Genomic DNA, 11,775 nt, shown 5'->3' on the forward strand with positions numbered 1-11,775 from the left:
ATAATATATGTATATAATAATAATTATAATATTAATATTTAATTCTTTGTGGATCGATGTTTAACTCAACTTTTTATGGTTTTACTTTCTTTGTTTTTAGTCGAAAATGAGCAAATCTCTGAAACTAGTTAGTCTCTCTATTCCTTACAGTTTATAGTATTACACTCTTGTTTTAGTTCTTCTTGAAATGGAATTATATTTATTTGTTCTAAGCTAAAGAAAAAGTAACCTGAATTGAAGTTTCATTTATACTAGGCGGGAACCCACTCTACGCTGCTAGTATTTTTTAATGTTATCATTTGTTCCAGTTTTAAATTTGTACTAGGATATATCCCGTGCTTAAAGCACGGGTCAACATTTTTAAAAAAATTATAATATAATAATAAAAATTATTATTTTTAAAAAAATTATTTTGTTTGAGATACTAATTGTTATGTAAATCTATTAGTCTATTTGAATACTAATTATTTTAGAATATTATAGTATTTAATTTTTGACGTATTATTACAGTTTTATATTGTTTATTTGTTGTACTTGCATCATATTTTGTGAAATATAAAATAGTAATTTTAATATTATAATTGTGAGTAAATAAAAATTATTAATTTATCATCTATATAAATTTAGTTTTACCAACCCGCCAATGTGGAAATTAAAACACACATTTTCATACATTGAGTAATATATCTTTTTTTTAAAAAATTCAAATCACAACATATGCAGAAAAATATGCATTTTATTAATTATAAGTATTATATGAAACTTCTAAACAATTTGTAAATAAAATAAAATAAAAATGATAGGAGAATTTGAAATCTTAACAAAATCTTCGAATTTAGTTATTAAAAATAATTGTATTGTATACTTGGATATAAAATCTTAGTTTTTAAAATTCTGATTGGTTTATATATTTAAAAAAAAAAAAATTAGTAATTTCGTTCATAATTTATTAGAGAGAGAAAATATTTTTTTAATTTTTTTTAGATTTTTTAATATTTGATATGTGAGTATTTTTTATTTTTTATTTAAATTAGTTAATTAAGCTTAATTAATTTAGTCTAATGGCAATTGAATGTAATACATTATAAGGTTAGTTTCATATTTGTACTTCTCAATTAATATAGTAGGATGTGTTCAATCTTATATCTTTGTCGATCGATCTTTAAGTATTCCTCGGTGTTCCATGCACTTGTAGATTATTTAAGGTTTCATAAATTTAAAGCTCAACTCACATGTCCATTCTCTAGTGTTGGATTAAATTAGCGTGTAAAACTAAGTTTCCTGAATTTAACCAACACTAGAGAATGCAATAGAAGTCTATGATGTTCTCAGAGTGAACGGTAAAAAAAGAAAAAATACGGGAATGATATTGGTTCATCGGGTGTACAAGATCTCCCACCAAGATAGTATTAACAGAGTTGAGCTTAGGCAAGGTGTTGCGTAGTTGATTCTAGTATCTTATCTGAAAATTAGTTTAGCAAATCACCGGGTAACTTGTTTGTCGTGAGGAGACCAATGCCAGATTCACTAAAAGAACCAAATGGAGTGTCATGACATGATTCAGCTATATCCATATCGTTGATTTAGATGAAAATGTTGCAACAGTCAATGAGTCAATTATAAACAGAAAGATGAAGAGGAACAAATAATCAACCAAGAATCCCAGAGTCTCTATATACAATATTGGAAACACTTAACATCGATGACGATGGCTGTACTTTCAAAATTTCGAAAATGGATGTGTTCATTGAACAATTTTTTTTTTTTGTTGTTGTTGTTTGTGATTCTTTTTACTGAGTGAATTGTTACTTTATGAAAATATGAACTTTATAGAAAACAAGTAACAAAGAAGAGAGTTTGGTTGAAAATGCTTGTATGTTACTTTACCTTCATGATACATTTCTGGAGCTGCCACTGTTATTATTATTGATGTCATCGATCATCATTCCTTTCAGACTCTTTGCCAACCAAATAGCGGTTTCTCTAGGTGAAACTTTGTTCTTCCCGAACGGCTGCAACACAATGGCTAGCTCTTCGAGCCTGCTCTGTTCCAGCAAATCCGCAGATAGTTCCAATAGACCTTCAAGCGCCTCTGCTCTCTGTCTGAACGACTTGATGTCCAATGTCTCTTTCACAGCTGGAGCCGGAGTTGTTTCCTCATCAGGCATGAATGAGTTGGGTCTTGTCTCAGCTGGTGAAGAATCAGAGCAGGAGTTAAAGCTCTTTGTTTCTGAGTAGTTGGTGATGGGATCTGGTACTTCAGGGCGGGTCTCAGTTCTTGATTCAGGCTCTGAGATGATGGATCTAGTGGTGGGTGATTCCGAGGGAGTTGCTACTTTTCTCACCTCCATTTCATCTCTCACAACGTTTATGAGTTTCCCCATGTCGACGGTCTGTACACCGACTTCAACACTTTCCATGACTGGCTGGTCGCTCCCTACACGGAAGCTGCTGTGTCGGATAACATGTATGAAATCATCAACAACTGGATGAAGATGGGAAGGATTGTTGTTCTGCTCAAGAGCTGAGTTCTGAGACACAAGGCCTGTTTTGTTATCCGAGTGGGAACTCGCTTGCACTTGGTGGGAGCTTGTTTTGTTATCTGAGTGGGAATTCACTTGGTGGGATGGTCCTGCATGCAAAGGAATTGGTGCAGCAGCAGGAACAGAGGAGATGAATTCTTTGACTGTGAATTTGTCATCACCGTGGTGTCGTTGTGATGCATTAGGCTCGTAGCTCTGCATTGTTGCAGGTCTATCATCTTTCTGCAGAGTGGCCGAGCTTTCTTCTGAATGATGACGATAGGCAATAGTGTTTTGAACATCGGAAACAGTGTCCGGAATTTCAGTGAGCCGCATACTGGTACTATGTTCCTCTCTGCGGATCATCATCTCTGAGGATATTTCTGGAAATGAAGATGAGTATTCACTGTGACAGGATCTTCTATGGTCATCAGAAGTTGTATGTTCTGACGTGTCGATATATGGGGTCGAAGCATCATCACAGAGCTCAAGCGCCTGCATGGACAACGAAGACGATATTGAGTTGCTGCTTTCACTCTGCATTCCTTTGGAAGATCCAACAGAGGTTCTCTTTGGCTCCGGCGTATTCACAGGGGAAGCATGGACACGGAATTGATGAGAATTAGTTTCAGATTCTGATGGAACAGATGGATGTTGCTTCATGGTGTCCTTAGCTGCCATATTTGGAATATCTGCTCCTAATTGTCTTGACGGCTGCGCTATCAAAGACGTTCTTCTTGGTAAAGTAGGAGGTGTTCTTTGCCTTCGCTTAACTGACATTGCCTCTTCGGCCTCGTGTTTAGCAGCAGGAGATGGTGAAATTCTGTCGCTTCTAGGCTTAAGTTTTGGAGAAGAGTCAATCACTGGCATCTGCAACACGAATTTGTCAAACGAAATCCTTAGAAAATCAACAAAAGTTGGGAACTAGAGAGCGAGATAGAGAGAGAGAGAGAGAGAGAGAGAGAGAATATACATGATGCTTTGGCGGTATTGATCCTGGAGTCCTTGCCGAATCAGGAGCTAGCTTTGAAGGTGGGATAGGCGTATTTACATTAGTCTTGGAGCCATGAGCAACGTCACTGAGTTTTGGAATCTTTGATGGAGTTTCAATATTATTCTTCTGAGTTGGTACACTGGAAGGTCTCCCTCGGTTAGATCTCATGGGTGAACCATTTTCTCTAGCTTTCTCTTCTTTCAAAACCATCATGATGTTTCTGATAGTTTTTGGGTGCCTTGGTTGAATAATGTCTGGTCGTTGGTCACTGTGTACGGGCTTTAAAATCCCATGGCCATCTGGTTTTGTTGCTGAAACACTCTGGACATTATCATTTTCAGCTGGTTGCTGGAGGATGTCTTCATCATCGATAGAAGCTGAATCTGTCTCAGTGACTTTATTACCATTACTTGGAACCACATATCGGATATTTTTGTCACTCACATAGAAGTTATCCTTTTCACTTGAACTATTGCTGTTCTGGCTTTCAGCCATACTCCTCCGGCCCTCGCGAGAATTAAGAGGCTTTTCTGGAGTTATAGACGCTGCAGAAAGGGTTGGACGGTACTGCTCAACATATGGCTGCAAATAAGGATGCTTCAAAATATCGGAGGCCTGAGCAGAAATGAAGGAAAAAAAGTTATGATTAGTTAATTTCCATTCTGGAGGATGAATGCCATCAAGCAGACAGTTTCTGGTCCTAGAAAAACTCATACGTTTGGCCGATACTCGGGGTTCTTCCTTAACATCCCCTTGATGAGTGCTTTTCTGCAATATCAAAACAGAGCAAAACAAAAAAGGAGAGAAATGTTATATAACATGTTATTGTATATCTGCCATGTTATAAAATATTTCAGAGTACAACTACATATTTATAAAAGCTCATATCTTAGGGATGGTATTAATGGACAAGGCAAAGTGTCAAATCAAGAAATATAGAAGAACAGACTAGGCTTCAGATTAATAAAAAGAATCTTACAAAGATGGTGAATAGCACGGTGGCAATGGACCTATTGAGGAACGATTAACCTTACTTATAAGCCCTGCCATATCCTGAAACCATATATCACATAAAAGCAAATGCCATAAGGTACTTTGAAGAGATCAAATGCAGGGGTTTCTAGATCTGTTTGACGCATAAACTTCAGTAATACACACAAGTCCATATTATAGCTCTTAACAATTTTCTGCTCTTCAAAAGACAGAAACTTCTCGTAGGAATGTTACAAACAAGAAATATTTAGACTATCTAAGTGAAATTAAAAAATACTTACAAAAGCTTTGAAAGCAGGCCGATATGCAGCCATTTCATATATACAACAGCCTGTTCAATAACATAGAGTCTTAGCTTCAATGGCAATAACAAAATTCTTAAGCGTTACAGAGGATAGAGTTGCATATACCTAGCGACCAGATATCTGATTTAAAACCATAAGGGATATCAGCAAGCAGTTCCGGGCACATGTAGTTTGGAGTTCCAACAACCTACATATAAAATCCCATGAGTCATAAACATCAATGCTGTCACACCATGTATCAGTTCAGAAGCTTGAGAACAATCCTAAGAATAACCATTATATTCTTGCGCTATGCAATGAGAGAAGTAACCCGTTACTGTTGTAAACCTTAGTAACATGCTATCTCTTTTGATGTAGAATTCCTAATATTCATTTGGTTGAAATGAAGCAATAGATATCTTGATGCATCAAAGTTTGTTGGCATAACCGCATAACCCATATCCAATGTGGTCAATTTCTAATGTGCCATAAATACAAGCTGTATGCTAACAACGCCGAAAGCTACGCATTACCAGGACTAATTCGTTCTCCTAGACCATATTTTACATACACAAATTACAGAGACTTTTACAACATACCGAGGAAGTTAGGTCATCCGCCTTCATTGTTTTGGCAAGGCCAAAGTCCCCTGCAGACAACACATGAACATAATTATGTTAAAATCCGCTTACATTCTGTTGCAGGTCAAGTTAGGTGGATCATAAATCTAAAACGTACCAAGGCGGACGTCTTGATCTTTTGTAAGGAAAATGTTGGAACACTGGCAAGAACAGACTTGACAAATAAGTCCATACATAAATTAAGCATAACACAGTGATTCAGACAACAACAACCATTGCCATAGGTTTTTTTACCTTAAGATCACGATGAAGAACATAGTTAGAATGCAGATACTCAACAGCTAATAGTAATTGAGTAAACCACTTGCAGAGTTTCTGCAAAAAAGAAGAAGAAAAAACAAAATCACCATGACTACTACTAATCAAATCAATCACCGAAATCATATTTATTAGAGAAACTTCCAGGTGAAAAAGTACCTCCTCAGGAAAATAAACACCATTTGACTTTTTCATCAACTCAGCCCTGTAACCGAAACCATTTGATTTTAAACATATTCTTTGACTTGTGTGAACTAAACAACAAAAAAAAAAAAAAAAAAAAAAAGGAGAAAAAAAAGGACAAGTTAACTAGAAAATCTTTAGAGAAAGTAAAACTCACATGTCTCCTCCTTCACAGTATCCAGTGACAATACAAACATAGCAACCCTGCATTTCCCAAATCAAAGCTCATGTCAAAAATAAGTAAATATCCTTAAAATCCAGAAAAAAAAATTCAACTATAAACCTTACCTTCTCAACCCAAGCTTCTTTAAACTCCACAATATAAGGATGTTGAACTCTTGCAATCAAAGCCATCTACATGAAAACTCACCAATGTTGTCAAAAACACAAAAAAAAAAAAAAAAAAAAAAAAAAAAAAAAAAAAACAAGAACTAAATCTCGAAAAAGACGATTCAAATTTCACCTCTTGATGAGCAGATCTCCGGCAACGCTCCGTTTGTCTAGCTAATCTGATCTTCTTCAAAACATACCTATAATAAACACACACCAAAAAAAAAAAAAAAATCAAATCTATCTTCAAAGAAAAGAGTTATAAAAATTTTAGATACAATGGAGGAAAATCTCAAATTTACTTTTTTCTCTCAGCTTTATGATGAACTAAAATGGCGGCACCAAACGCTCCTCTCCCGATCTGTTCCATAAGCTCATACTGATCCATTCGTGACTCCATCGCTCTACCAAACCAACAAACGGAAACTTTGAATCGCGATTTAAGAACTTTCTTCTCTTCTCTTTAACGTAATCTTAAGCACTTGTTGTTTTCCCCTAACCTACACGCTTCGTTTTTCCCAGAGATTCGAAACTGCTCGATGTTTATTAAGCATTGAACTTGAACCGCCGCCAAATCAAAAAAAAAAAAAGTCAGATCCAAATTGTACTGAAGCTTTCTCTCTGATTCTGGATTCTGGATTCGTCGTCTCGTCTCTTTCGTCTTCTGTGTTTAGTTCACTTGCAGAGTACGAATCTACAAGGGAACAAACCAAAACCAAAAAAAAACATGTGATTCAGAGTTAAATAAATATATTTTTTGTTTTTTTTTTTTTTTTTTTTTTTTTTGTTGTTGTAGGTTTGACGTGACGAGACGAGATTAGGAGAGTAGTTAAGTCAATTTAAGTTATTTTGTCAATAAGTTGGTAAGTTAAAAGTAAATTAATCAACGTGTTTTCTCTTACTAATTAGATTTATTCATTACATCAATAATAGATTGACTTGATAATTGTAGGTTTTCATTTAAAAATAAAAATAACCATATTTTGACATCTTTTTCTTTTTTTTTTTCCTAAATTAACATAAAATTTATGAGACCTTTTATATAAAAAATCTGATGTAAAAGAAATTTCTATAATAAAAATATAAATATGATAATTTTTGAAAAAAAAATAATAGATATTTTAAGGTACTTGTCAAAACTCAAAATTTCTATTAAATTAATAGTATTTTAACTAATTAAGTGTTGTATATATTTATCAAAAGTTTAATATTTATCTGTTGTAAGAAAAAAGTCTATCTAAAATTAAATTTATGGTATTATTGGGGTGTTTCTCAAAGGGGATGTTTTACAAAATGTAATATTTTAACTAACAATTGTTAATTTAAGTTATGATCAGTTTAATACTTTTAGATTGAGTGTGTTTAACATTTAGAATAACTTAAAATATTTAATCAAGATGATAGAAACTTTTGTATACTTTATTGAAAACTAGAAAATGCAAGATCATGTTAAAATACTGAAATGGTGAGGATTATTTGTTTTATTTCCATACCTAGTATGTTTTTAAAAGAAATAAAAATTTTATGTGAAATAAATACAATAATGGGAGTGAGAGCCGACAAATCCAGCTGTATTAATGGAAACGATACCTGCTTATCTGCTTGTCTCTCTATACCACTGTTACTAGTAATAACAATAATTGATTTGATATTATTGTATTCTTTTAATGACGTGGCCGATCTCTCAACGTGACAAAATCCTTTATAGTATTTCTTCCTTTCTGTTCAATATCTAAATTAATTTTTTTTTTTTTTGGTAGGAATATCTAAATTAATTTGATTATACACCTCTGGCTCTGTTCCACTATATAAGATTTTCTAATTAAAAACATAAAGTTTAATTATTACCATTAATTCTATTTTTCTTAACATCATTTGTATTTAATATTTTAATTAGAAAAAAATTCAACCAATAAAAGAAATACTGTAGAATAATACAAATCATAAAACATCTAATTAACTCAAGTTAGGCATTAAACTTGGAAAAAAAATCTAATAAAATGGAAAAAAAATAAAACATCTAAAACATCTTTTACAATGTGACATGGAGTCATATAAATAAGAGCTTTAAATCAGTTTCTTCTTTTTTCTTTTCTTTTCTTTTCTTAGATTCTTTACAAACTGTGATAGATCATACGTAGATATGTCATGTTGATTGAAACCAAAAGTTTAGGATGTATTTGGGTCAAGATATTTGGATTTTGAGGTCAAATCCATATATTTATATGTTTATAGGTTAAGCAGATTGATTCATGTGTGGGTTGTAGACTTGTAGTCTTGTAGCCTTATAGGTCATATACATTTGTCATTCCATTCAACCTCGTATGTTTATAGTTGTTTTATTTATTTATTAATAAATTTAAATTATACGAAGGAAAATAATAGTATGGGAGAGAAGTAATAATAGATATTTTATTTTGTTTTCTTCTAATGGTAGTAGAACTAGAAGTATTACGATCCAACAAAGACGTTCTATTTATAGTACATATATATAGAAAAATATTATAGGATTTTTACACGCTAATGTCTTTGACCTTTGTAATACTATTTTTTTGCTTCAAATTTGCAAATCCTTGATTATTTTCACAATCTAATTTTTTTTATTTTCCTAAAAATCATATCAGTAAATATGTTGTAAATCAAAAGTATTGATTTTTTTTTATTTTTTACTGTTGACGGTCTACTCTCTAATCTTTTGTGAAAGACTTCTAGTACTAAGATCATTTTGAAACTCGACATCCCCTATATATTAATAGAGGAATATTTTGGCAAAAAAGCTCAGGTGTCAGCATTACAGAGCTCAGGACATTCTTTCCTTTATTTGTCATCAACTTTTAAAAATATTTACATTTATTTATCATTGTATTTTTCCAAAAATACAATTAACACTCAAAATTAAATTTTTATATTATCTTTCTAACTTAATTATATCATTTAATTATATTTTTATAAAATATTTAAAATAAATTTTAAGAATCCTTTGTTCATATGATATAATAGTATAAGATTGATATTATAATAACTCTCACGAGTTAAATTTTAATTATTATACAAATTTCTTTTATAGGTATATACTATACAATCGTATTTTAAATATTTCAATTATCCATAAATATAACAGATTTTGTAAATAAAAATTACAGTAAAAACATTAAATTCCCTATATATTAATAGAGGAACATTTTGGCAAAAAAGCTAAGGTGTGAGCATTACAGAGCTCAGGACATTCTTTCTTTTATTTGTCATCAACTTTTAAAAATATTTACATTTATTTATCATTGTATTTTTCCAAAAATACAATTAACACTCAAAATTATATTTTTATATTATCTTTCTAACTTAATTATATTTTCATAAAATCTTTAAATTGAATTTTAAGAACCCTTTGTTCATATGATATAATAATATAAGATTGATATTATAATAACTCTCACGGGTTAAATTTTAATTATTATACAAATTTCTTTTATAGATATATACTACACAATCGAATTTTAAATATTTCAATTATCCATAAATATAACAGATTTTGTAAATAAAAATTACAGTAAAACCTCAAATCCCCTATATATAAATAGAAGAACATTTTGGCAAAAAAACTGAGGTGTCAGCATTACAGAGCTCAGGACACTCTTTTCTTTCTTTGTCATCAGCTTTTAAAAATATTTACATTTATTTACCATTGTATTTTTCCAAAATACATCCCCTATATATTAATAGAGGAACATTTTGGCAAAAAAGCTGAGGTGTCAGCATTACAAAGTTCATGACACTCTTTCCTTTATTTGTCATCAGCTTTTAAAAATATTTACATTTATTTACCATTGTATTTTTCCAAAATACAATTAACACCAAAAATTAATTTTTTATATTATCTTTCTAACTTAATTATATCCTTTAATTATATTTTCATAAAATTTTTAAAATGAATTTTAAAAACTCTTTGTTCATATGATATAATAATATAAGATTGATATTATAATAACTCTTACGGGTTAAATTTTAATTACAATTTTTATAGATATATACTATACAATCAAATTTTAAATATTTCAATTACCCATAAATATAATAGATTTTGTAAATAAAAATTACAGTAAAAACATTAAATAATTATTTTATACCGCACTATATGCGGGTTGTTACCTGGTTTTCAATTGATAGTCACTCTTGTTCCTAAATAACTGATCTAGAAAAAACAACACGTGTAATTCTTTTAGCTTTGCCGTTTTGGTTAAATGGATATACATAAATCGATTTCTAAATTATGCTTTCAAAAAAAAAAAAAAAATTATGCTTCTATGTTTTTACTTTTTTTTTGTTTCTTTTCTCACGGGACCATTTTGTCATAAGTCCGATCGTGTTCCTATTCTTTTTTATTTAAATGAAATATTTACATTTTTTATAAAGATAAATAATTATGTGTGGTAAATGTTACCAAACGGTTGAATAACCACTGTATTAACCGGGGCAGGAACGATTGCAGATAAAAAGAAAAAAAGAAAAGTCAAGAAAGATGTTCCACCTTAAGTTCAGGCCACTACTGGGCCTACATCCCAAGTTTAAAAGCCCAGTTGAAAAAATTAAGAAATTTGCAACGAGTGAGGATCAGGGGGGAGGGGAAACACGGCAGGATCCTTCCGCCGTGGGGGACGTCGCTTCTGACGTCACTCAAACACGTTAGGGCATCTGTACTGGCAGTTGCTCTTAAGATACTCACATATTAAAAAATTTAAAAGTAATAGAAAAGCAGGAAAGAGAATTAGAATCGATACTTGCTGGAGCAATTTAGGAACCCAGCTGAGTAACTCACATGACACTTGCTTTTATATTATTGGTCAACTTCTTATTTTATAATTTATTTATTTGTTTAATAATTTTTTTTTTACAGAAACATCCAACTATATTAATTAGTAAGTACAAATATGAAACTAAGTGTAAAAATTACATTCAATTGCCATTAGAAAAACTTAATCAAAATTAATAAATTAATTAAATAAATATAATTAATTAAAAAACGAAAATCAGGGGACATATTAAATAAAATAAATTGTAGAAAAGTAAAAAAAATAATCTATTAGAATCAAAACTAATATGTACTAAAAAAAATTTAACAGCTAAGATTTTAAAAATCTAATCAAATAAAACCTAAAACTACAAATTTTATCCTACTATATTAATTGGGAAGTACAAATATAAAACTAACCTTAAAATGTGTAAAAATTACATTCAATTGCCATTAAAAACTTAATTAAGATTAATTAATTAATTAAATAAATAAAATTAAGTAAAAATGAAAATCTGGGACAATCGAATAAAATAAATTGTAGAAAAGTAAAAAAAATCTATTAGAATCAAAAATAATTCGTACTTAAAAAAAATTAATAGGTAACATTTTAAAAACCAAATCGAATAAAATATACAGCTACAAATTTTATCAAAAAAATTTTTCACCACATGTTAAAATTATTACAGACAAGAAAAAAAAGCTACAGAAAAAACAATGAATTTTGTTTTCAAAGAAGCTTTTTATAACTTTTACTAGCTATATTTAGTTGTTATTTTTTACA

The 11,775-nt window shown here is 30.7% G+C and overlaps 1 protein-coding gene across 3 annotated transcripts; it reads right to left on the reverse strand.

Annotated features, from left to right (window-relative positions):
• Positions 1-1,809: 1,809 nt before the first annotated feature.
• LOC104710881 (serine/threonine-protein kinase Nek5) lies at positions 1,810-7,041 on the reverse strand. 3 transcript variants are annotated; one of them, XM_010427537.3, is made up of 15 exons: positions 6,706-7,041; positions 6,508-6,609; positions 6,339-6,405; positions 6,164-6,229; positions 6,033-6,079; positions 5,852-5,897; positions 5,669-5,749; positions 5,532-5,574; positions 5,393-5,442; positions 4,920-5,001; positions 4,791-4,840; positions 4,496-4,569; positions 4,233-4,284; positions 3,496-4,131; positions 1,810-3,392 (listed from the first exon to the last, which is right to left on the reverse strand). In XM_010427537.3, the coding sequence occupies exons 2-15, from the start codon at positions 6,603-6,605 to the stop codon at positions 1,890-1,892; spliced, it is 2,895 nt and encodes a 964-aa protein (XP_010425839.2). In that variant the 5' UTR covers positions 6,606-6,609; positions 6,706-7,041; the 3' UTR covers positions 1,810-1,889. The 3 variants fall into 3 exon arrangements, with proteins under 3 accessions (XP_010425839.2, XP_087323533.1, XP_087323532.1); XM_087467407.1 differs by having other exon boundaries at positions 5,669-5,897; positions 6,706-6,875; XM_087467406.1 differs by having other exon boundaries at positions 5,669-5,897; positions 6,508-6,751.
• Between the last annotated feature and the right edge of the window lie 4,734 nt (positions 7,042-11,775).

The sequence above is a fragment of the Camelina sativa genome, chromosome 9, assembly GCF_030686135.1.
Source record: "Camelina sativa cultivar CO46 ecotype springtype chromosome 9, ASM3068613v1".
In the NCBI taxonomy this organism is placed as follows: domain Eukaryota; kingdom Viridiplantae; phylum Streptophyta; class Magnoliopsida; order Brassicales; family Brassicaceae; genus Camelina; species Camelina sativa.

Excerpts from the sequence above, each read along its gene's own strand:
- LOC104710881 (XM_087467407.1), bottom strand. The coding sequence starts at position 6,605 with ATGGAGTCACGAATGGATCAGTATGAGCTTATGGAACAGATCGGGAGA. Across the intron at positions 5,575-5,668 it reads TTCTTCATCGTGATCTTAAG|TGTTCCAACATTTTCCTTAC; the intron begins GTAAAAAAACCT and ends TGTTCTTGCCAG. Across the intron at positions 3,393-3,495 it reads CAATACCGCCAAAGCATCAT|ATGCCAGTGATTGACTCTTC; the intron begins GTATATTCTCTC and ends TTCGTGTTGCAG.